The sequence below is a fragment of the Hemiscyllium ocellatum genome, chromosome 6 (assembly GCF_020745735.1).
Source record: "Hemiscyllium ocellatum isolate sHemOce1 chromosome 6, sHemOce1.pat.X.cur, whole genome shotgun sequence".
Classification (NCBI taxonomy): Eukaryota; Metazoa; Chordata; class Chondrichthyes; order Orectolobiformes; family Hemiscylliidae; genus Hemiscyllium; species Hemiscyllium ocellatum.
This window is the reverse complement of record NC_083406.1, coordinates 99,865,534-99,891,726: the sequence shown is the minus strand read 5'-3', so window position 1 is coordinate 99,891,726 and position 26,193 is coordinate 99,865,534. Positions and strand designations below refer to the sequence as shown.

At 40.9% G+C, this 26,193-nt stretch overlaps 1 protein-coding gene across 2 annotated transcripts in view; it reads right to left on the bottom strand.

Annotated features, from left to right (window-relative positions):
- Nucleotides 1–26,193, bottom strand: part of LOC132816834 (anosmin-1) — a 213,066-nt gene that overhangs the window by 57,385 nt on the left and 129,488 nt on the right. For both annotated transcript variants that reach the window (XM_060826808.1, XM_060826809.1), the window contains exons 3-4: nucleotides 7,249–7,311; nucleotides 6,452–6,674 (exon numbers count right to left, since the gene is read on the bottom strand). In XM_060826808.1, the coding sequence (XP_060682791.1) occupies nucleotides 6,452–6,674; nucleotides 7,249–7,311 (286 nt within the window). The remainder of the gene's footprint in view (nucleotides 1–6,451; nucleotides 6,675–7,248; nucleotides 7,312–26,193) is intronic.

The window sequence follows — 26,193 nt, the reverse complement described above, 5'->3', positions numbered from 1 at the left end:
TTTATCAGATATTTTCAAATGTCCTAATGGAGGCTGAGGCAAAGCTGTCTAATTCCTGAAAGTATTTTTACTAAATTCCTAAGCTTCGCTTTCTATCCTAACCACAGCATAGACCTCCATTGTTCTACAATATTAAAGTCTGCATTGATTATTGGATTGCTCTGTAACCGACGAAACATGACCTGAACTCTCATAAGTTGAAATGACAAGTTCCTTAAACACCAGGGCCAGCTCGTAAATTCCTCATTCTCAGCAGAGAGCTGTGTTCACAGAAGGCATGGATCAGAAAATCAGGTCTATAATGATGTTCCCTATCTACATTTGTTATTCCTTTAAACAAGACTTCTTACTTGGGTACCACGTTACAGAATAAAACCTTTAAAATAATTTTAAAACATGAGTTAAACACATCATCATGTCAGTTTTATATTACCTCCACAGGCTGGTGAATAAGTCATTAATGCCCATAAGACATACGTGCAAAATTAGGCCATTCAGCCAATTAAGTCTGTTCCACTATTCGATCATAGAATATAGAACAATACAACACAGACCATGTTGCGTCAGCCTGTGAACTATTCGAAGCTTATCCCCCTACAGTATCCTATCATTCATGTGCTTATCCAAGGATTGCTTAGATCTCCCTAATGTGATTGAGTTAACTACGTTGGCAGATAGGGCATTCCACGCCCTTACCACTCTCTGAGTAAGGAGCCTGCCTCTGACATCTGTCATAAATCTATCACCCCTCAATTTGTAATTATGCCCCCTCATACAAGCTGACATCATCACCCTAGGACAAAGACTTTCACTGTCTACCTTATCTAATCTTCTGATCATCCTGTATGTCTCTATCAAATCCCCTCTTAGCCTTCTTCTTTCCAATGAGAACAGACCCAAATCTCTCAGCCTTTCCTCATAAGACCTTCCCTCCAGACCAGGCAACATCCTGGTAAATCTCCTCTGTACCTTTTCCAATGCTTCCACATCCTTCCTGTAATGAGGCGTCCAGAACTGTACACAATATTCCAACAGCGGCTGCACTAGCATTTTGCATAGTTGCAGCATGACATTACAGCTCCGGAACTCAATCCCTCTACCAATGAAACCTAACACACCGTACATCACTATCAACCCATGTGGCCACTTTTAGGGATCTATGTTCATGGACTCCAAGATCCTCTGCACATCCACACTACCAAGAATCTTTCCATTGACCCAGTACTCTGCCTTCCTGTTATTCTTCCCAAAGTGAATCACCTCACATTTAGCTGCATTGAACTCCATTTGCCACTTCTCAGCCCAATTCTGCAGTTTATCCAAGTCCCACTGCAACCTGTAACATTCTTCCACACTATACACTACTCCACCGACTTTAGAATCATCTGCAAACTTACTAACCCATCCATCTTTGCCTGCATCTAAGTCATTTATAAAAATGACAAAACAGCAGTGGTCCCAAAACATCCTTGTGGCACACCACTAGTAACCAGACTCCAGGCTGAATATTTTCCATCAACCATCACTCGCTGCCTTCTTTCAGAAAGCCAGTTTCTAATCCAAACTGCTAAATCACCCACAATCCCATGCCTCTGCATTTTCTCTAACAGTTACCATGTTGAACCTTAACAAAGGCTTTACTGAAGTCCACATGCTTGGTCACCTTCTCAAAAAAACTCAATGAGGTTTGTGAGACATGACCTGCCCTTGATGAAACCATGTTGACTATCTGAAATCAAATTGTTGCTTGCTGAATGATTATAAATCCTATCTCTTATAATCCTTTCCAAAAATTTCTTACAACAGAAGTAAGACTCACTGGTCTATAATTAACTGGGTCACCTCTACTGCCCGTCTTGAACAAGGGCACAACAGGGTTTGGAGGGATATGGGCCGGGTGCTGCCAGGTGAGACTAGATTGGGTTGGGATACCTGGTTGGCATGCTGTATATCTCTATGACTCTATTTGCAATCTTTCAGACCTCTGGTACTAAACCTGTAGACAATGACGGCTCAAAGATCAAAGCCAAAGTCTCTGCTATCTCCTCCCCAGCTTCTCAGAGAATAGTCATGGCTGATAAGTTTCTCAACCCTATTCCCCAGTTGGAATATTTGCCGAAAAGCTTTTAGATATTCTTGGTTACACCCTGTGAGTATCCATTGACAGTGAAATCAGCCTTGAATACAATGTGACTTACTCCTTGGGTGATGAATCTGCTTTCTAACAAAGGACAATAGGTTGTGAGCTTGTGGCACTAAACACCAGACAATGTTGAGTTATTAGCTTCAGGTATTTTGCCAAGTAAATAAAAGGGCTTTAGAAGGTTTAGTGATGATTTTATTGAAAGTTCCAAGTTATTATAAGGAACTGACACAATAAATAGAATCAGAGGATTTGATATATAGGGAGAGGCTGAATTGGCTGGGGCTGTTTTCCCTGCAGCATTGGAGCCTGAGGGGTAACCTTATAGAGATTTATAAAATCCTGAGGGGCATGGTCAGGATAAATAGAGAGGTCTTCTCCCTGGGATGGGAGAGGCCAGAACTTGAGGGCATAGGTTTAGGGTGAGAGAGGAAAGATATAAAAGCGACCTAAGGGTCAATCTTTTCACGCAGAGAGTGGTGCGTGTATGGAATGAGCTGCCAGACAAAGTGGTGATGGCTGGTACAATTATAGCATTTAAAAGTCATCTGGATGGGTATATGAATAAGAAGGGTTTAGAGGGATATGGGTCAAGTACTGGCAAATGGGACTAGATTATGATTTGGAGATGCCGGTATTGGACTGGGGTGTACAAAGTTAAAAATCATACAACACCAGGTTATAGTCCAACAGGTTTAATTGGAAGCACACTAGCTTTCGGAGCATTGCTCCTTCACCAGGTGGTAGTAGAAAGCTCAATCCTAACACACAGAATTTATAACAAAAGTTTACAGTGTGATGTAACTAAAATTATACATTGAAAAATTGCTTGTCTGTTAAGCCTTTCATCTGTTAGAATACCATGATAGTTTCATTTCTTTCATGTGTAAATCACAAAACCTTTATTTAAAAAGTTGCATTCTCAGGTTAGCTGTTAACAATGGTGATAGCTAGACAATATGTTGAAGGTATTGGCCCCCTGTGTTCTCTGTCTATGCCATGATGTTTAGATTGATTCTAATCTAAAAAGTGAGATAACAGAGTTTTACATGAATTCATGCAGTTTTTGAGCAAAGTACACCTGCAAGTACAAATTCACCCCACAAAATATATGTGTGCATGTGGGTCTTTGTCTGTTTGTGTATGTGTGTATCTGTCTGTCTGGGTTGGGGATTGTGAGTGTGAGAAAGTGTATGTGTGTGTGTGTAGTGAGTGCAGAGTGTCTTAAGTCTGTGAGGGGGTGCGTGTGGGAGTGTGTGTATCTGTAAGAGTGTGTGTGGGTGTCTGTGTGCGCATCTATGTATATTTGTGTCCGTGTGTATGTGTGTGTATAGGAGTGTCTGTGTGTGTAGGAGTATCTGTGTGTGTGTGTGTGTATAGTGCAATGGTGGTCACCTGTAATGTGACATGAACCCAAGGTCCCGGTTGAGGCCCTCCCCATGGGTATCGAACTTAGCTATCAGCCCCTGCTTGGCCACTTTTCTCTGCTGCCCATCTCGAAGTCCACCTTGGAGGATGGTCACCCAAAGGTCTGAGGCTGAATGTCCTGGACCACTGAATTATTCCCCAACTGGGAGGGAACACTCCTGTCTGTTGATTGTTGTGAGGTGCCCAGTCATCCGTTGTCATAGCCTTTGCTCAGTTTCCCCAATGTACCATGCCTCCAGGCATCCTTGCCTGAATGTATAAGATAGACAACATTGGCTGAGTCACATGAGTACCTGCCATGTACAAGGTGGGAGGTGTCCCCACGCGTAACGGTGGTATCTATGTCCACACTCTGACACGTCTTGCAGCACCTACTGTGACAGGGTTGTATGGAGATGTCCTGAGAGCTTGGCAGCTTGCTACGAACAATGATGTGTTTGAGTTTGGCGGTTGTTTAAAAGCAAGCAGTGGAGGTGTGGGGAAGGTCTTGGCGAGGTGCTCATCCTCATTGATAATATGTTGCAGGTCACGAAGAACATGGCGTAGCATTTCAGCTCCCAGGAGCTGAAAAACTACGCCATGTTCTTCATGACCTGCAACATATTATCAATGAGGATGAGCACCTCGCCAAGACCTTCCCCACACCTCCACTGCTTGCTTTTAAACAACCGCCAAACTCAAACACATCGTTGTTCGTAGCAAGCTGCCCAGCTCTCAGGACATCTCCATACAACCCTGTCACAGTAGGTGCTGCAAGACGTGTCAGAGTGTGGACATAGATACCATCATTACGCGTGGGGACACCTCCCTCCTTATACATGGCAGGTACTCATGTGACTCAGCCAACGTTGTCTATCTTATACATTCAGGCAAGGATGCCCGGAGGCATGGTACATTGGGAAAATCGAGCAAAGGCTACGACAACGGATGAATGGGCACCGCACAATAATCAACTGACAGAAGGGTTCCCTCCCAGTTGGGGAGCACTCCAGTCGTCCAGGACATTCAGCCTTGGATCTTCGGGTGACCATCCTCCAAGGTGGACTTCGGGATGGGCAGCAGAGAAAAGTGGCCGAGCAGAGGCAGATAGCTAAGTTCGGTACCCATAGGGAGGGCCTCAACCAGGACCTTGGGTTCATGTCGCATTACAGGTGACCACCATTGTACTATACACACACACAGATACTCCTAGACACACACACTCTCACACACACACAGGCACTCCTATACACACATACACATGGACACACATACACACAGACGCGCACACAGACACCCACACACACTCTTACAGACACACACACCCCCACAATCACACATGCACCCCCTCACAGATGTAAGATGCTCTGCACTCACTACACACACATATACACTTTCTCACACTCACAACTCCCAACACAGACAGACAAAGACCCACAGGCACATATATATTTTGTGTGGTGAATTTGAATTTGCAGAGTTACATTGTACTTTGCTCAAAAACTGCATGCATTCATGTAGAACTCCGTTATCTCACTTTTTAGATTAGAGTCAATCTAAACATCATGGCATAGACAGAGAACACAGGGGGCCAACACCTTCAACATATTGTTTAGCTATCACCATTGTTAACAGCTAACTTGAGAATGCAACTTTTTAAAAAAAGCTTTGTGATTTACACATGAAAGAAGTGAAACTATCACGGTATTCAAACAGATGAAAGGCTTAACAGACAAGCAATTTTTCATTGTATAATTTCAGTTACATCACACTGTAAATTTTTGCTATAAATTCTGTGTTAGGATTGAGCCCTACACTACCACCTGATGAAGGAGCAACGCTCCAAAAGCTAGTGTGCTTCCAATTAAACCTGTTGGACTATAACCTGGTGTTGTGTGATTTCTAACTTGGGACTAGATTAGGTTAGGATATTTGGACAGCATGGACGAGTTGGACCGAAGCGTCTGTTTCCATGCTGTACATCTCTACGACTCAATGACTCCATAAATTGTTTTACTGTTTGCAGAGGAGGGAGCAGAACTTTGCCGTGGGGGTGATGTTTGGAAAAGGAGTCAGGACTGTGTTCATGGGCCACCCTTTCAACCCTAAGTGATGTGACATGGTCCACAACTTATAGACAGGCTTTTGCAGTGAAGTTAGGAAACAATTCTTACCTGCAAAGGATGATAGAAGTTTGATACTTTCTTCAGCAAATGGATTTTCATTCTAGGTTAATAGTTACTTTTTAATGTGAGTGAACATTTTTGTTCATGTTGGGAGATATGGGAGAAAACTGGGCAAATGAAATTAGGTCACAGATTAGTCATGATATCACTGAGTGGACTTAAAGGACTTGTTTGTCCCAGTCCTGTCCCTGTGTTCCTATGTGCAAAGGCAGATAGAACAACTCAATCCTAGTGACACCTAATTATGTAATCTGCCCAGAGACTAAAACAGAGCATTGGTAACAAGTCAATTGTTTATCCAGCAGGGTACGGTACATTTTTAGCGCAAGGCAATGTAAAGAGGGGAAGGAAAATTTGAGCAAAAGGGGCATAGTTGGTTAAATCAAAAGAGCTGAGAGAACAGAACCCAGAACACAAATAACACTCATTCTCTTGACTAATTGGATCACTGTCTTGATGAATTCCTTTTGTCGTTGTCAAGGGCAGTTTAACATCTTGTTGATACACTTTGAGACACTTTATAATACCAAATTTGCTATGCAAATGAAAATTGTTCTGAATTTCTTCATGACTTTGGAAAGACATGATTACAGTGACATCTTAAAGCTGTTATATAATCCTCACAACCTGTCATCTTATTGGAAAACATTTGATATAAGGGGATACATTCTAATATTTCAGTTAGGTTTTTTCAACATACAAGGCCGGTGCGTACCTCTGAACAGGTTCCGTGGTATTTGACACGTATGACCACAGCCATTGGAACAGCATTTCTTCAGTCCCGAGCACTCATTATCTACCTCACAGCTTTCAACGCAGGCAGCAGCAAAGCCACTGGCCTTCTCTGGAGCTGGGCAGTCACCTTGTTTCACTGACTGGATTGATTTGAGAAACTCACAGCTGGTCAGGCACTCATAGTGTTTCTTTGGAAAGAGAGACTGGAAATTAAATTAAAAAAAACTAATGCATCCAGAAAAATACTTTATTTTGTTGCTTATGAAATAACTCCACAGAAGCCAGTACCCATCACCAAACCACCCTTTATTTAGACATGAACGGTCCTTGACTTTAGTCAAGACTTTAGTCATTCACAGTCAGATACCAGAGTGTCAGTGTCTGTGACACTCACCTTTTACATATCGGCCAGGCCTCCCTGATTGGACCAGATTAATAGCCCCAATTGGGGAGCTCATATTCTATGAGGTTCAGTTGGTTGACCTTGTTACAATCACTACAGCTTATATGTTGAAACCCTAACAAACGCATCATTCATGTAGTAAACTGCAAGGCAGGAGAAATTCTATAATTAATGCATTTCTAGTCACATATTTAAAAAATGGTCTCAAGGGACGAAACCCATTGTCCTGTTTTTCTATTTTGGATTGTGATTTCACATCCCTCTTGGTTTTGCCACTGGTGTTTACATTCGATTACCTACAAACTGAGCCAACAATTTGATTTATTTTCAAAGTTAATAATAGCTAAAATAAATCACCCAAGGATGGACCTTACCTCACACTTGCTTTGGCAGTGAACCTCCTGTAAGTCCCAAGACTCTTTACAGGGCTGCAGGCACTGTAAAGTAGAATAAAGTGCCTATTAGTGTCAAAAGCAACATCAAAGGGGCAAGATGCATTATTGACCATGTCTATCCATGTCAGTGGTTTACTGTCACACACTGATACCCTCTTTTATCTAAGTGGTAGGAATGGTGTCTTAAAAAAAATAGCAACACTACTTGAACAGTTGTCAAATCTATTTTGATGTGGGAGAGATAGTGCAATGTTTTCTTTGGCATAGGCATTTTCAGTGAAAGAATTATGATGCCTTTAACTTACTAAAGTAAACTCAAATAAAATTTACAGTCTTTAAACAAAATGTAACTGTTATACAAATAGATATTTACAGTTTTGCATGCTAGATCATATTGCTGGATATTTCTATGACCACCCAAAGAGCTATTGCTTTTTAATATAATGCTTACTCTAAGGAAAAGCACAAGGTAAACAGCTATTACACCAGCATCCAGCCTAAATGAGCTTCATTCATAGTAAATAATCATACAGCTACTCTACTACCAACACCTTTAGGGATCTAAAGAACTTTACTTACTTAAACAAATCATCTGGAATGATTTCACTTAAAGACCAAAGTTAAAATCTGGTAGCTGTTGTTGACAAAGACTAAGCCAATAACTGCTGCTTTATTTGTAATACAATATTAACTGCCAAGGATTTTATGTCAAGTGAGTTTAGTGTTCTGTATCTGAACTCCATTCATTATGGTGTTTGGAGGCTAACTGCAGGAACGAAATGATTAAAACAATTGTTGATCTGACCCAATATGTGAACATTCCCAATAGTTCACACAAACCAGAAAAAGCCTCTTTATATTCAACTATTTTTAACTGAAGGCTAAACTGTTTACTTTTGAAACATTGCAGCAAATTCTGTATAATGTTTGGCCAGAAGTAAGTATTTTGGCTAAAATCCAGTCAAACCATAAGTAAGCCCAAGTATCTTCAGAAGAAAACAAATCTAAGTTGATTCAATAATGTTTAAGGCCATTCCATTGATTGTCTGAGATACTGAGATACAGTGACTGTTCTTCAAACTGAAATGAAGAGTAGAAACCTCATATTACTGTGGCATTTGAACATGTTTCTAGAGCTTAGAAATTAATCTTGATAGTAGGTCAGATTTCTAAATGGACACAGAGTAAGCAGTCTGGTGGATGGAAGAAAATATGCTTTTTGCCTCCAAGTAGTTTAGAGAACAAAGGAAATAAGATCTGAGAAAATTACCTTTTATTTAGGAAGAAAGGCTTCAAGTCTTAGTGCTAAACATTCCACTGGGAAACACTTTGCCATTTGGTTGCTGGTGTTTCAACCGCAATTTTACATACATCCTTTCTGAATTTCATTTCCACTGAACTGCAATTGTAAAATCTTCCTCCATTTTAAAAAAAACCTCTATCATCTCATTGATGATAGTTTAAATCTCTCCATCAGACTGTAGATCCATCAACCCAACTACCCTCCTATCCTATTCACCCTTTTGCCTTCCCCTCCATTTCCATCTTCCAAATAAACCAAAATGTTTCCAACCTCAGATCTGAGCACGGTGACACATCCAGATTGTCTGAATCTATCTTTCCTTTTTATATTCGCTGAATGACCATCATTTTCTATTCTTATTGAGGAGGCAATTATGGATTTATTTAGGTTTGAAATTTAAAAGAAATGAGTCATGCACAAATGGTTTGTCCCACATTATGATTTAGGTTAGGAATTTTACAGCGTGTTGAATGAATGCTCCCAAACACACTGATTGTAAATGCATTCTTATTCATTTGCACAGATTGATCATGCAAAAATCAAGTAAAGCAATGTGTTGGGCACACATAGCCATAGCTGTTCTTATCACAAATCATGGAAAATGTCCCTGAACAGCATCGCGTATCTTGTATATTAGAAATACATGTTACTTGTAGCATAGAAACAAGCCACTCAACCCAACAGCTCAATGACTGACTCCCACCCTTCTCCACCTAGTTCATTAACATAACATTCTATTCCTTTCTCATTCATGCTTGTTTCCAGTTCTCCTTTAAATGTGTCAATCCCATTCACCTCAATTATTTCTTGAAGTGAGTTCCATATTTCCACCAGTCTCTGAGTAAAGAAGTTCCTCTTTAACTGAGAAAGTCTAAAGCCTTAAAACTTGTCCTTAAACATTTATATGAAAATGTAATGTTGAATTATGGAAAACATTTGCTGCACACCAGAAAATAGACAGGCAGGAAAGGTAATACAATTAAAAGCATTTGCCTTACCCTCCCTGCTTGTCCATTTTCTAGTGTGCAGCAAATGTGTTCTTTAATTCAACATTACATTTTCAGAACATCTATTGGATTTATTAATCACTGTCTTATATTTATGGCAAAATTAAAATACTGTGGATGTTGAAAATCTTAAATAAGAACAGAAAATGCTGGAAATATTCAGCGGCTCTGGCAGCATCTAGGGGAAGAGAAATAGGGTTGATATTTCAAGGTTCTGAGCAAAAGTCATTTTGGAGTCAAAGCATTAACTCTTTCTCTCTTCATAGATGTTGCCATACCTACTGAGATTCTCGAGCACTTTGTGCTTTTATTGCTGTTTCAGGTCTGAGAGGCTTGAAGTGGCAAAATGTTACTATCCCTAATAGATGAGATTAACCTGAAGGAATTGCATCAGTCAGCAGAAACCTTTCACTGTGGCCACATGCTAATTTCACTGTCTAACTGCTCCTATGGCATCAGTATCACTCAATGATGAATTCCCACTATGTATCCATCTCCTCTGAGTTGCAGACGCAGAATAGAACACATGCCTGAGGAGAAAGAAGGAATACAGGCTTAAAAAGTTCATAAATTACCTATTAAATTGCTCATGCTCCTACTAAATTATGAGTTTTCCATTTGACTAGCTTCCAAGTAACCAAGAAAAGGAACAGATCACATCAGGATCTCAATGGAACTCCATTTTCTGGAGCATTTCCAATGCAATCTGCTTTTTAATTCAGACTAAGGCATAAGAATTAATATTAGAAATAGGACAGAGTGGATTTCTCTACAGAGAACCAGCATAGACTCAATAGGCAGAATGGCTTCCTCTGTTCAATAGTAAGTCTTTGCTGGTGCTCAATCAGGACCTGATTTGATTTTGAGTTGACTTGATTTTATTGTCAGGTGTGTTCAAGCACAAAAATACAGGAGTGCAGTGAAAGGTGTATAATGTCACCCCTCAAGGCACCATCTTAGGTGCAAGTACCTAGGTACAGAATCTTAAGAACAAGGTGGAAAGAAAGAATAAAGTTAAAATTAGACATTGCAGTAATTATAGTACAGTGTAAAACATACAAAGTAGGGTTAAAAGTTACACATTGCAGACCTTAGTTTTAAGTAGAAAATAATGTTGAATGCAATTTTTAATGAGGCTCTAGCTTGTCATTTGTCCTTCTGCCTCATTTATCATGAGCAACTTGTTCTGTTTTTAAAAGGTGGGAATATCAGTGATAAGGTGGGAAAAACCATCCATCATTCCATTATTCTTTATTTGAAACCACATTTCCAATGAAGACTATTAGCCACCAGATGCACCCTCTTCTGTCTGGTTACCTAATATTTATTTTTATCTATTCATAGGCAAACCACAACTCAACAATTTACGTGACAATGCATATTTCCAGTGCTGATGTTCCTGTTGCCCAACAAAATCATGTAACTGCATTATTCAGCTTAGAAAATGTTACCTTTCTGTTTTGGATTAAAACATTACAGGAAGCAGAGCATATATAAAGACAAACAGTGCAGTTGAATGCTGTTAAGACATCAAAGAATCTTTACTTCAGCTACAGCACGTTGAGATTTTCATTGCGATGGACTGCCTAGCCAGCAGCAATTCAGAGCCAAGATTATCAGCAGGATTTAATCTGCTCTACTTCTGACTGACAGTACTCACATTACTTCAAGCTTGTTCTACCTCTTTAGTTTAAATGGCAGGAACAGCTATCCATTCTTCACACCCATAACTACCATTGCCGGAGAGTCGATTTTTCAGTTCCAATGCAATGCCAAATTGCACTGGCAGGCTTGAAGAATAGTGCTGACTTCACAATTCCCATTTCCCTTCTTAATGTCAGCAATTTTCATTGGAGTAAAATGAAGGAGCATGCACACAGCTGTCGCAATATTGCCAGTGCCATTGTGGGTTTCAAACTTGCATTGTTTTCATGGAGTTGGACCATGTGAGGCACATCAACAAAGACATTGTCACAACTGTGGGCATGGGGAGGGGGGTAAGAGGAATATGGTTTATAACGGGGAAACACCTGAGAGGTAAATTCAGAAGCTGCTACCAGTTTCACGTGTCATAATGAGAGTTTGTTGATACAGTTGTTCAATGGAAGTGAAGTTTGAATGCTCGAGAATTTCATATTCACAAATTGATTCTACTCAGCTGGGTTTGTTCAACAGCTTTCAAGAAAAATATGAGCTTGGTTTTATTTCATCAATTATAAGTTAGTAAGAGGATTTTTAAAATTGAATTTTTGAGTAATATTTATTTATTTGGACAGTTTTATGAACTTACAGAGTCATAGATTCATAGACTTCTATAGCTTGGAAACAGACATTTGGGTCCAACTCATCCGCACCAACCAGATATCCTAAACTGATCTATTCCATTCACCAGCATTTGGTCCTTATCCCTGTATTCATATACCCATCCATATACCTTTCAAATGTTGCCTCTACCACTTGTTCCACATACACTGCCATTTGCGTGAAAAAGTTACCCCTCAGGTCCCTTTTAAATCTTTCCCTTCTCACCTTAAACATGTGCCCTCTAGTTTTGGATTCCCCTACCCTGGGAAAGAAACTTTGGCTATTCACCCGATCCATGCCCCTCATGATTTTTACAAACCTCTTCTTAAGGTTCTTCTTAGATATCTGCTCAATGCTGATAATTCTGTTTATAATGGATACTGAGAGAAAGGTTATAGGGTCCATGAGGGATAGGGAGGGTGGGATGATGTGGGACTCAGGGCCTCTCACACTCATCTCCAGAGCTGAGCCAACGGTCCAGCAAACAGATCTTTTCACCTGTACGCCTAGGCATTGGCCCAACTCTATTTTCATCTCAGACCTGCCTCTGGGACCAGGAGCCACAAATGCATTCCATCTCTGATTCTCTAAAAATAGCAAAGGTAGGGTCTGTCAGTCAGGAAACAGGACCACAACATCAGGAGATTCCTCCACCCCCAAAATAAAAATCCAGCGCAGGATTCCCAATTCTCCAAATTGACCTCTGATAAAATGCCAATAAGTTCTTTATAAACATTGCAGAATATACAGGAAATTGGCCGTAGGGGTTGTTTTTGTTTGCTCTTGACTTTATACCTTTTAGTTATAATGACACCAACTGGGCACCATAGTCTGCCTTTGTGTTGATTTTCAAGCTGATCCCACTAAAATCTACTGTTTCCTTCCTTTCTACATACCACCTACAATCATTTCTTGAAGAATGTCAGCTGCATTATTTTAGAATTCCTTTGGGTATATAATTCAAGAAGCAAGGCAAATTGAAAGTGACTCTGAAAACGTTCCTAGAATGTTGGCCAGGAGTCACTCTGAATTGAATTTATTTTTATTTTAAAAGTGTTTGCAGCACAATATTATTGATCTATCACTTCACAGTCTCTACATCTATTTCATATCTTTTCATAAAAATAAAGGTTTATGATCACATCTCTTTCTCCTTAGCAGCTGTGTAAACAATCCAATTTTCAATAGCGAACATCTTCAGGCCGCAGGTTTAACCAAATTCAAGTGAAGGATTTGTGTAATAAAGATTCATTTCACACCTCCAAATTTTACGCCTCTGCATTAGGTGTAAACCAATGTTAAAAAATATTGAGCAGCCACATTCGCTCAAGTTTGATTCCTGATCTCTAATGGGGTACTAAAAGACTTCAGTTACACTGTACAAAAGATCAGAAGCAGCAGTTTGAATCCGGATTGCCACACAGTGAGGATTGGTGAGACCACCTGAATAGATCTGGGCACCACACCTTTTGAAGGAATACAGCAAACTTTGTTTTAACCAGCACCTCATCAACTAGCACTCTTGATAACCCAGCAAAAGTATATACCTCAAATACCTATCACAGTGTCCCAGCATTTATGCAATAAATGAAGTATAACAATGATGTATATATGCCTTGCATTATGTTTCTATTTCTTACTATGTGTTTTTATGTTGATTTTAGGATGTTTGTTGATCATTTTACAAAGATCTTTTGAGGAATGTTGATTTCTCAAAGCACCGTTTGATCAGGGTTTATTGTGGTTATGTTGTACCTCTTGATTATCCAAAATACTTGCTCAACTGGCACACTCCGGGTCCCATAGGAACCAATTAACAGTGGGTTTGCTGTATTGGCCTTAGTGGGAGTACCTCATAGGTTTATGAGACTGATACCTGCACTTCAGTGGTTACGCTATGAGGAGAGAACGCAAATTAGATCTGTTTTCTCTAGAATTTAGGAAGTTAAAAGGTGATCTGATCAAAATCTTCAAGATGTTAACAGGAAAAGACAGAGTAGATAAAAGATAAATTATTTTGACCGGTTGGGGAATTGAGCATTTGAAGACAGAGAGAATTAGGGCCAGACCAGTCAGTACTTCTACACACCAAGGGTGGTAGAAGTTTGGAACTTTCTTCCACAAATGGTAGTAGATACAGGATCAGTTGTTAAGTTCACATCTGAGACAGAATAATTATCATTAAGTAAAGATATTAAGAGATATCGGCAAAAGGCAGGAATACAGAGCTACACAACAGATCAGCCATAATTTCATTGAATGGTGGAACAGGCTTGAGTGGCTGAATGGCCTAATCCTCTTCCTATGTTCCCATAATTCTGGGAAGTGCAAATAGCTGTGTAGTGATTGTAATGAGGTCAGCCACGTGGACCTCATAGAATATGAGTTCCCTAATTGGGGCTGTTAATCTCAGAGCTGGCTCTGAGAAAGCTGGATCAGTATCATGGACTCTCCACGTGTAAATGAAGGGTGACTTCGTGACGAGGTACCAGACTCAGTGGAGTTATGTTGATCTGGATGTCCAATGCAGCCAACAGCCCATCAGTGCATTCAGAATGAGCATGTTAAAAAGCGGTAGGACAGTTAGCACTCAATACCTTTAGAAGTAGGGGAAGAAAACAGAAACTATCCAGGTAATGAAGAAATAACATTGGACAAAAGTTCTTCACAGTAAGAATACAGTTGAATCTCTAAGCCAACATGGCTCAGTTTCATTTCTATCCATAGTTCAAACTTGTTGCTTAGCATCATTGATTCTAAACACAGGGTGGTTGATATCCTTATTTATGTGGGCGCCTGGGAATCAAGAAGTATTTGGCCTCCTCTTGCAAATCATCATGTGAATGGCATTGAAAATGTCATAACCCTGAGCAAGTTAGTATATTGTAATCGAGTCAAAAGGCTCAGATGACACTGCAAACCGCAAGGAAAACATTTATAATTCTCATTTAGAAAACATGAATGTAACTGGAGGACGAGTATAAAATTAACAAGCAGAAAGAAAGGTCTGGGATTAGAAGATTTCCTTTCCCTCCCCACCTCAGTGTCTTATGTGGAATATTCTCAATTGAACAAGCTAATGCTAAAATGATTAATATTGTTATAAATAAGGCTTCATGAATCCTGGGAGTTATAAGAACACGTAAGGGTAGAGGCAATTAAGTACTGTGTGGAATGTAATGGAAGCTGAGCTGCTAGGAAATGCCATTCCAACTGGTTTAGCGTTTATAATCCAAGCTGCAAAGGCAAGTAGATATTCCAAAAGCTTGCACATTTTTTAAGTTCATTCATGGAATGTGTGTGTTGCCAGCTAGGTCAGCATTCATTGCCCATCACAAATTGCCCTTGAGAAGCTGAAGAAAAGATCAGCTGCTTCACCAATGACCTTCCCTCAACCGTAAGGTCAGAAGTGGGGATGTTCATTAATGTACAATGTTTAGCACCATTCATGACTCTTCAGATACTGATGCAGTCCATGTGCAATTGCAGTAACACCTAGAAAACATCCGGGTTTGAGTTAACAAGTTGCAAACAGCATTCCACTCCACCGAGGACATGCAGGTCCTTGGACTCCTCCACCGGCAGAACACAACTACACGACGGCTGGAGGAGGAGCGCCTCATCTTCCGCCTGGGAACCCTCCAACCACAAGGTATGAATTCAGATTTCTCCAGCTTCCTCATTTCCCCTCCCCCCCACCTTGTCTCAGTCGGTTCCCTCAACTCAGCACCGCCCTCCTAACCTGCAATCCTCTTCCTGACCTCTCCGCCCCCACCCCACTCCGGCCTATCACCCTCACCTTGACCTCCTTCCACCTATCCCACCTCCATCGCCCCTCCCCCTAGTCCCTCCTCCCTACCTTTTATCTCAGCCTGCTTGGCTCTCTCTCTCTTATTCCTGATGAAGGGCTTATGCTCGAAACGTCGAATTCTCTATTCCTGAGATGCTGCCTAACCTGCTGTGCTTTGACCAGCAACACATTTGCAGCTGTGATCTCCAGCATCTGCAGACCTCATTTTTTACACAAAAGTGCCAAGCAGTGACCATCCCCATCAAGAGAGAATCTAACTATTTCTACTGGACATTGGACATAGTTGAATTCCTCCACTATCAATATACTAGGGGTTAACATTGATCAGAAACTGAATTGGACTGGCTATACAAATACTGTGGCTGCAACAGTTGGTCAGAGGCTAGGAATCCTGCAAAAAGTAATTCATCTGCTGACTTCCCAAAGCCTGATGAGCATCTTCAAGGCACAAGTCAGGAGTGTGATGGAATACTCCCCATTTGCCTGGTGGGGTGCAGCTCCAATAACATTCAGGAAGCTCAACATTATCCAGGACACAACAGTCTGCTTAAATGGCATCCCATTCACCAGCTCAAAGATTTACTCCTATCACCACCAACAAACACTGACAGCAGTCTACACAATCTACAAGATGTAATGCAACAACTCACAAAGATGTCTTCAACAGGACTTTCAAAACCTGCCACCTCTACCACCAAAAGGACAGGGGCAGCAGAAACACAGCATTTTGAACATCTGCTAGTTACCCTCCAAGTCACACATCCACTTGACTTGGAAATATACTGCTGTTCCTTCACTGTAGATGGATCAAAATCCTGGAATCCACTTCCCTAATAGCACTGTGGGTGTCCCTGCATCCCAAGAATGGCAGTGGGTCAAGGAGGCAGCCCACCACTACCTGCTCCAGGGCAATTAAGGAACAGCAATAAATGATGGCCCAGCCAGAGTTGCCAGATTTCATGAACTAACAAAATAGCTACCTTTGGCAGATCAGAAGGCAAATTTACACAATCTTACATGAATCGGGTAGAGTTCATATTGGAACAGACAGACTTTGTTATTGGATCAAATTCGCTTATCCTATTCTGTGTCCTCTTCAGTTCACATTAGAAATCCAAGACTACATGACATGTGCAACAGTAAATTCATTTGTCAATTCTTTATATGGAGCAAGAGGCAATGCATTAGGCATGCTGACCTCAACATCTAAGTTCTTAATACGTTCACCTGTCATCTAAGGCTTTGTGCCCCGAGTGTTACATCGTAAAATTTATGCTGCGGTGTCATGTTATTTCCCAATAATTCATGCATGATCAAGTTCCAGTACTCCTGCAGTGACAATGTCACTAATTTAATCCTTCAATGAATACCTCACCATGTATGAATGGAATGCAGTGACCTCAAATTTGATATCTGTCATGACATTCATAGATTATTTAGAAATGAAAGGTTCCTGGGAATGCTTTCAAATTAATACAGGGTTTCTGAGTAAAAAGTGTCGGAAGGGGGTGAATATATTGAGAATAACTGGCTCTCATGAGGCTGAGTGTTTGGGCTAAGTTGTCCCAGCTCCATGATGTCTGGATGGGATTATAATCCAGATCCATTTTGGGATTGTGACCTGATGCATTCCTGCTGCCAGGTAACTTCTCTGGAGCAAGTTGGAAAGAAGGTAAGCTACCCCTCCAAGCCAGCAAACAGCCAAAGATGTTGGCCCATTGAGGGTAGTTCTGCATTGTCATTGGCATTTTAAACCAGTAGTGGAGTAGGCTTCCTCTCTAAATGCATAGGCTCCTTGACCAGTAGAGGCAGGTAGCCTGTGGCAAGCCCAGGGTCTGCTGAAGCTGGACACTCCATGCCTCAATGACTAGGCCACAGGCAGGGAAAGGCCAAACTCACCTTCGAGTTGATTCCGTGGGAGAGGTTCCTCTCTATTACAATCCACGATGTCCTAACAGCTCCAGCTCTATTTATTGAAGTGAATTGGTGAGGGGGCAGAGCCAATTGGAAAGCCCCAAAAAGGCCTTCACTGCTTCTTCCAGGGAGTACCCTCTGAATCACACATCAGTCAGGCATTGATAAGGACATCATCAGGCCATCACTTGGAACTAGGGCAAGAGCTGTTAGCCAATACAAACCATTTTACACTCAACAGCACGACTGAGGAGGTTTGGCTTCCAACAGAAAAGCAGTCTTGGAATCTAGAACCCAGGACTGAGGTAAGAGAATTATGGTGAGACCGGGTTATGCATGAGAAAGTGATTCTTTTTGAATAGTGTCCAGGTCAAAGTGAGACCTTTATTTCACTTAACTGAAATAAACCTCACTTCCATAGATAATCTTTGTTTTTCACACAGTGAGCCAGTAACATGGTTTTATTGAATTTAAAGTGTTCTTTTTCAATATTTTTAATCAACCTGTCAAACGTGTTGTGACATACCTCTCGAGCGGGTGGGATTTGAACCCAGACTTTTGGACCTGAGGTTGTGTCACAATCACTAGACCTGAAGAATCCCATCACCCACTGATTTCTCACCCTCCATAATTATAAAACCAATTCACAACCAGCCAATTAACATCCGCTGTATATCCATCAGATGTTCCCCTGTTCCATTAAGTCTCAAGTGTCCCTTCAAATCTTATTAGATAATAGAAGATTCTTTATTATTCATTAAACAATAATTTAAGGAAACAAAATCTAAAAATGTCAACATATCATATTCCTTGTTTATTTGTCTCTGTATATTAAAATACTAACTATCCTTTTCCAGCATGTTCAACAGTTTCTTAACGCTTGCTCTTTTCTTTGTAAATCAATCAGAAAACCAACTACAGCGATCTATCAATTTCAAATTGATGATTTCTCCATTCTCAGGCATCTGTTTTAAAACTGCAAAATCAATCCCCATTGATGTAGGTCATCTCATAGTGACTTATTTTTGATCTAACACTTAATGGACATTGCTGCTGAATCACTTTTTAAAATTTCTTCCAAGAAAAAAGTTATGCGTACTGCCTCAGCAACAGGGAAAGTTTCTGCCATTCAGGTACTTTTCACTATTCCTCTGATATTTTTAGACTTGCTGCACTCAGAAACTCATCACAGAGATTTACTTGGGAAGCATCATTAAAAACAAGAGGTTTCATGTTCCTGGCATCTCCCAATCCTATGATGGGACTTCCAAAACACAATTTCCATTTTAAAGTTTTATTATTGCTTTGTTCACCTGAATAATAAGTTATACCTTGGGATTTTCCTTTGATGCACTTAAGTCTACTTCCTCAAAGCTAGCTTGCAATGCAGAACGATGCCAACAATGTGTACTTAATTCCCAGATTGGCTGAGTTTATTAGGAGGGATTTATCTTTCAATATCTCTCCTGGAGTATGGGGATTGTTTGGTTAAGTCACCTCCAATTATCTCTTTCTCCAGTGAGAGAGCAGCCCATTGGTCTGGTAAGATTATGGCGACATTTTTTTTTCAAACTGGTTACGTGCCAGTTGAACTGTCCAATTAGACTTTGCAATTCATCCATTTAAATTTTGAAAGCTGCTTCATATTTTTTTTCATATTCGTAGTGGGGCTAGTATTTTCAAGACATCATTGGTAATGCAAACTGACATCTGAACCATCCTGCCTGATTTCCAATCCAATGCACGAAGTTACAGAAGCTTGAATTCCAATTTTGACTTCTGCTAAAAGCCCATTTGTGACAATCTTCTCAAATTTACTTCGCCCACCACAAAATGTGGCAGGGTCTGCTTTTAATTGAAGACAGGCGAAAGTGAGGACTACAGATGCTGGAGATCAGAGTCTAGACTAGATTGGTGCTGGAAAAGCACAGCAGGTCAGGCAGCATCCGAAGAGCAGGAAAATCGACGTTTCAGGCAAAAGACCTTCATCAGGAATGAGCTCATTCCTGATGAAGGGCTTTTGCCCGAAATGTCGATTTTCCTGCTCCTTGGATGCTGCCTGACCTGCTGTGCTTTTCCAGCACCACTCTAACCTAGACTTTTAATTGAAGACAGCTCAATTTGAAGAAGACTTAGAAGTGTCAAACTCTAGAAACAACAGAGATTATAGGCGGTTATTTAACTTCCAGGAGGTCCCCACTGTGACTGCTTCCTGATTTGGAGGACAAAGAAATTTCCTTCTTGAGCTGATCTCCCTACAGAAATGCAGCTTCAATATCAACTGATAGACAATAGACAATAGGTGCAGAAGTAGGCCATTCTGCCCTTCGAGCCAGCACCACCTTTCATTATGATCATGGCTGATCATCCTCAATCAGTATCCTGTTCCTGCCTTATTCCTATAACCCTTGATTCCACTTTCCTTAAGAGCTCTATCCAACTCTTTCTTGAAAGTATCCAGAGACTTGGCCTCCACAGCCTTCTGGGGCAGAGCATTCCATACACCCACCACTCTCTGGGTGAAGAAGTTTCTCCTCAACTCTGTTCTAAGTGGCCTACCCCTTATTTTTAAACTGTGTCCTCTGGTTCGGGACTCACCCATCAACGGAAACATGCTTCCTGCCTCCAGAGTGTCCAATCCTTTAATAATCTTATACGCCTCAATCAGATCCCCTCTCAGCCTTCTAAACTCAAGCGTACACAAGCCCAGTCGCTCCAATCTTTAAGCGTAAGATAGTCCCGCCATTCCAGGAATTGACCTCGTGAACCTACGCTGCACTCCCTCAATAGCCAGAATGTCTTTCCTCAAATTTGGAGACCAGAACTGCACACAATATTCCAGATGCAGTCTCACTAGGGCCCTGTACAGCTGCAGAAAGACCTCTTTGCTTCTATACTCAATCCCTCTTGTTATGAAGGCCAGCATGCTATTAGCCTTCTTCACTGCCTGCTGTACTTGCATGTTTGCTTTCATTAACTGATGTACAAAAACACCTAGATCTCATTGTACTGCCCCTTTACCTAACTTGACTCCATTTAGGTAGTAATCTGCCTTCATGTTCTTGCCACCAAAGTGAATAACCATACATTTATCCACATTAAACTGCATCCGCCATGCATCTGTCCATTCACCTAACCTGTCAGGTCACCCTGTATTCTCCTAACATCCTCCTTACATTTCACCCTGCCACCCAGCTTTGTGTCATCAGTAAATTTGCTAATATTACTTTTAATACCTTCATCTATATAATTAATGTACATTGTAAAAAGTTGCGGTCCCAGCACTGATCCCTGCGGCACACTGGTCACCGCCTGCCATTCCGAAAGGGAGCCGTTTATCACTACTCTTTGTTCCCTATCAGCCAACCAATTTTCAATCCGTGTCAGTATTTTGCCCCTAATACCATGTGCCCTAATTTTGCTCACTAACCTCCTATGTGGGACTTTATCTGAAAGTCCAGGTATACTACATCCACTGGATCTCCCTTGTCCATCTTCAGAGTTACATCCTCAAAAAATTCGAGAAGATTAGTCAAGCATGATTTCCCCTTCATAAATCCATGCTGATTCTGACCTATTCAGATGTGTCGTAATTTTGTCCTTTGTAATTGACTCCAGCATCTTTCCCACCACTGCGGTCAGACTAACTGGTCTATAATTCTCTGTTTTCACTCTCCCTCCTTTCTTAAAAAGTGGGACAACATTAGCCACCCTCCAATCCACTGATCCTGAATCTATCGAACATTGGAAAATGATCATCAATGCATCCACGATTTCTACAGCCACCTCCTTCTGTACTCTGGGATGCAGACCATCAGGCCCCTGGGACTTATCAACCTTCAGACCTAACAGTTTCTCCAACACCAATTCTTGCCTAATATAAAGTCTGTTCAGTTCAGGTCCTTCAGCCACTATTACATCGGGGAGATTGCTTGTGTCTTCCCCAGTGAAGACAGATCTAAAGTACCAATTCAACTTATCTGCCATTTCTTTGTCCCCCACAATAAATTCACCCATTTCTGTCTTCAAGGGCCCAATTTTAGTCTTAACCATTTTTTTCTTTTCACATACCTGAAAAAAAGCCTTTACTATCCTCCTTTATATTTTTGACCAGTTTACCTTCATACCTTATTTTTTCTTTGCTTATTTCCTTCTTAGTAATCCTCTGTTGTTCTTTAAAAGCTTCCCAGTCCTTCAATTTCCCACTCATTTTTGCTATGTTATACTTTTTCCTTTTTGTCTTTATATGGTCCTTAACTTCCCTCGTCAGCTACGGCCGCCCCTGCCTCCCCTTAGGATCTTTCTTCCTTTTTGGAATGAACTGATCCTGCATCTTCTGCATTATACCCAGAAATATCTGCCATTGTTGTTCCACTGCCATCCCTGCTAGGGTATTGCACCATTGAACTTTGGCCAGCTCCTTCCTCATAGCTCTATAGTTTCCCTTATTCAACTGAAATGTTGTCACTTCCGATTCTACCCCCTCCCTTTCAAACTGCAGATTAAAGCAGATTAAAGTATTGTGGTCACTACTTCCTAATGGCTCCTAATGATCTGCATTTGTTGCTAACAAAGCCAAGAAAAAAAATCAAAACTGCATTGATAAATCTGCTTTTAAGTCTTGATTCCCCCAGTTTTTCTTCAAAATCTTGTGTCAGCAGCCGATGTTTTGATTTAGAAATCCCATCAGAACAGACCTTTTCCATGCATACTGACCCTCACGTCCTCTCTCAGGCATCTCTGTGTACACCCCAAATACTCTCCATCTTTGTAATTGGATCTTTTATTAGTTTGTCTTCTGGTTTGTTCATGGCCACAGAATCTCTTGATGACATGGGCTGCTGCACCACATAGGTGATAGTCCTGATTTGTATTTTGTTTTTGACCTTGTTAAACCAGATATCTATTGCTTTCTATCTCTTTATGGATTGCTACTCTTTGATCTCCCCTTTCAATTAATAGCCTTCCTTTCAGCAGTCCATGATTCCCTCCAGGTGATATATTTGTTCACAGAGCCACTGTTTGAACTAACACTGTGTTTTCTTGCTTTCCACCTTTGTATTTCATGTTCCCAACCTGTGGGCCCAAAAACCCTGACTAACATCCTGTATATTCATCCAGCTTTCATCTTATCCAGTGACCTCGCTTCTCTCCTTATAAAAGTCACATTTCTCCATTGGCTAGTCATTCTGGTAAGTATTAACTTTAGTATGCACTTTTGGCAGTTGCTCTTTGGGACCAATGGCCTCAGATGACCATCTCGACTGATCTGTCCATATCGACAAATTAGCAATTGCAGCAGTTTGATTTTCAAGCTGTGCAATGCCTGGGTTTGAGAGTATCCGTCTCCTTTATATTTTCCATAACTCTCGCAAATTTGTATTCCATTCCAAACAGCCTGAACAAGTTTAACTACACAAACAGTCTGGTTCTTTTGTTGTCTTTACCAAGAACCTTCTCTGGGCCTCTTCATTCATTAAGCCATCCTTATTACAATAAAGCATATCTCCCTAACTGAAACTCGTTTCTAGGGGTCTTACCATATATCTTAAGGCTCAACAAATTCTTTCTGAGACTTCAGCTTTAGTGAAAGTCTTTTTTCCTGCATGCAGTGCATTCAACATAGCTGGGAAAGCAGAGCTAATTGTAACTCCTTCCCAGCCAGTCTATTCCACACAAGGTACAAGTACTTTCACTGCCTGACGTGAACAATTGAAAGACTGTATCACCAGCGCATTCATCACTGAGGTGAAACTTCTTGTGAGCAATTCAATACTCTCTCTTTGACCCATATCTCCAATTTATTGCATTAACAACAGAACGCTGAAGAAACTCAGCAGATCTGGTAGCATCTATGGAGCAAGAAACAGTTAACATTTTGAGTCCAATATTACTCTTCTTCAGAACTCTGGATCCATAGATGCTGTCAGAGCTAATGAGTTTCTCCAGCATTGTCTCCTTTTATTTCAGATTTCTAGCATGCATAACTTTTGCTTTTATTTTTTCTTTGAATCTTCCATTTCAAGTTTAGTTTTGAATACTAGATTATACTGTTTGAGACAGTTCACGGTGTAATGGTATTTTAAATCACACTTGAACTATTAATTGAGTACATCCTGAGAATTTCTAGGGTTCATTCTGTTATTGCAAATCCTAAGTTTTCTTTGCTTATGAAAATTATCTGTCCTCCTTTCTTTTAATTACTGTTGTCCTTCTGTACTATAACTTTCAACCAGGTCTCACCAATTTGTTAACATTGCATTAATATACCAATTGTCCCTTTGCACCACGAATCTGCTGACAAGGAATGCTTTCCGAGGATATTTTTTAGTGCTTCCAACGTTTGCTTTAGCAATGTATGTTTCCCTGCAAATTTAGCTTCCATGGAAACCAGACATCTTTGTATTTTGTACTTTGGCTAATAACATAAGATTGGGGAATTTCCAAATTAAATTTTGACAGTCTGGCATACAGTCTACAAAATTCTATTTTGTACTCTTCCATAGTACTACTCTCTGTCTTTGTAAATTTGTCAAAATTGGATCATGTCTCATACAGGAGGAGAAAGTGAGGACTGCAGATGCTGGAGATCAGAGCTGAAAATGTGTTGCTGGAAAAGCACAGCAGGTCAGGCAGCATCCAAGGAACAGGAGAATCGACATTTCGGGCATAAGCCCTTCTTCCTCAGTCCTGAAGAAGGGCTTATGCCCGAAACGTTGATTCTCCTGTTCCTTGGATGCTGCCTGACCTGCTGCGCTTTTCCAGCAACACATTTTCAACTCATGTCTCATACAGTCAACAAATAATGTTTTTGGTATATTTTATCAGTCTTCACTATATTGCAATCTCCAATGAAAGGGGAAAAAAACTTGCTTCTTATCTTTGCTTGTGCATTGCAATAAAAACGTGAAGGCCATCCCTTCCTTCCTCTTTGGTAAAGATGTAGCACAGCTCCTGATCGTAACTCCATTCTTCTCCGAGCGATAAGGCGCACTTACAGAAAAACAGGCATGGGTAATCAAACTTTACACTCACTCTCAATCATCCACAACCAATGTTATATGCTAGAAGATAACTGTTTTTGAACAGAGTTCAAGCTCACACTTTCACACTCCCTCACTTCCAGTGAGAGCTATCTTTCAGTTCATCACACTCTATGAAATCCACCCACTGATTACTAGCTCCCAATATTTATACAACCAATTCACATCCACTTTGACCCATTAGGCCTCGGACATCCTTTCAGACTTTATTAGAAAGTAGCAGGTTATTTGGAAAGGAGTCATGGGAAGGGTAAGGGCAAGATGAGGCTCTTAATTGACCAATGATTGTGCCCTTGTGGGCCTGAACTGTCAGTGAGATAGGAAGGTTAGATCAGGGGCCTTCCCACCCAGAACTTATTTCTGATGAAAGCAGAAAGGTGACACAGGGTAGGTATGCCATCACCCTATTTAATTAAATGCCCATTCTACCGACAAGCAGAAGCTTCCACTCAATGTCTCGGAGGACGCCTCTATGATAAAGGTGTCTTTGGTTACCCACTGGCTCATAGGAAGCTGGTTGGCTGAGCCTCCCAAGTTGCAGACCCACTGATTGGGTCAGTGACCTATATCTGAGTCACCCCCATTAAATGTGGGCAACCCCCGAGGTGACCAATTAGATGCTGCCTCTCAGAAACCTGCCTCACTGTTTAGCAACGTATGGGCTCAGGTCCGTCATCTCAAAATGGGTATGGGTGGGTTGCGCTTCAGCGGGTCAGTGTGGACTTGTTGGGCCGAAGAGCCTGTTTCCACGCTGTAATTAATCTAATCCAATCTAATCCAAATCAGGTCCCAAAACCCACAGGAAATTTCAGCCTTTTACGATTTTTAACAAAACACGTGATCTTTTTCTTTTATTCACTCTCAACCTTTATGCATTTATATCTAATTCACTACATTATGCAAAATTTAATACTAGCCTTTTGTTAAAAAAAAAGCTCTGGAACGGAGGATGTCCATTCATGCCATTCACAACGCATGATGCAGGGAGATGTCTGTATCAATGTTTTCAGAAGTTTGATAATGCTGGGAGAGAACATCCTTTACTGAAACACAACTAGTACAGAGTTAATTCCTGTTATTCAGTGTGGGCTCCACTCACAGACAGTATAAACTACAGCATCCAGTTCAGTGCTGTAGCCATAACATTTGGAAGATATCTTAACCGCCCAATGACAAGTAATTGATTCATTACATTTTGGAGTCATACAGTCATACAGCACAGAAACAGACCCTTCAGTCCAACTCGTCCACATCGACCAGGCATCCCAATCTGACTGAGTCCCATTTGCCAGCATTTGGCTCATATCCCTCGAAACCTTTCCGATTCATAGACCCATCCAGATGCCTTTTAAACTTTGTAATTGTACCAGCCTCCACCATTTCTCTGGCAGCTCATTCCATACATGCACCACTTTGTGCTTGAAAAAGTTGCCTCTTAGGTACCTTGTAATCTTTCGCCCCTTCACCCTAAACCTATGGCCTCTAGTTTTGGACCTGCCAAACTGTGGGAAAAGAACTTGACTAATCATCCTACCCATGCCT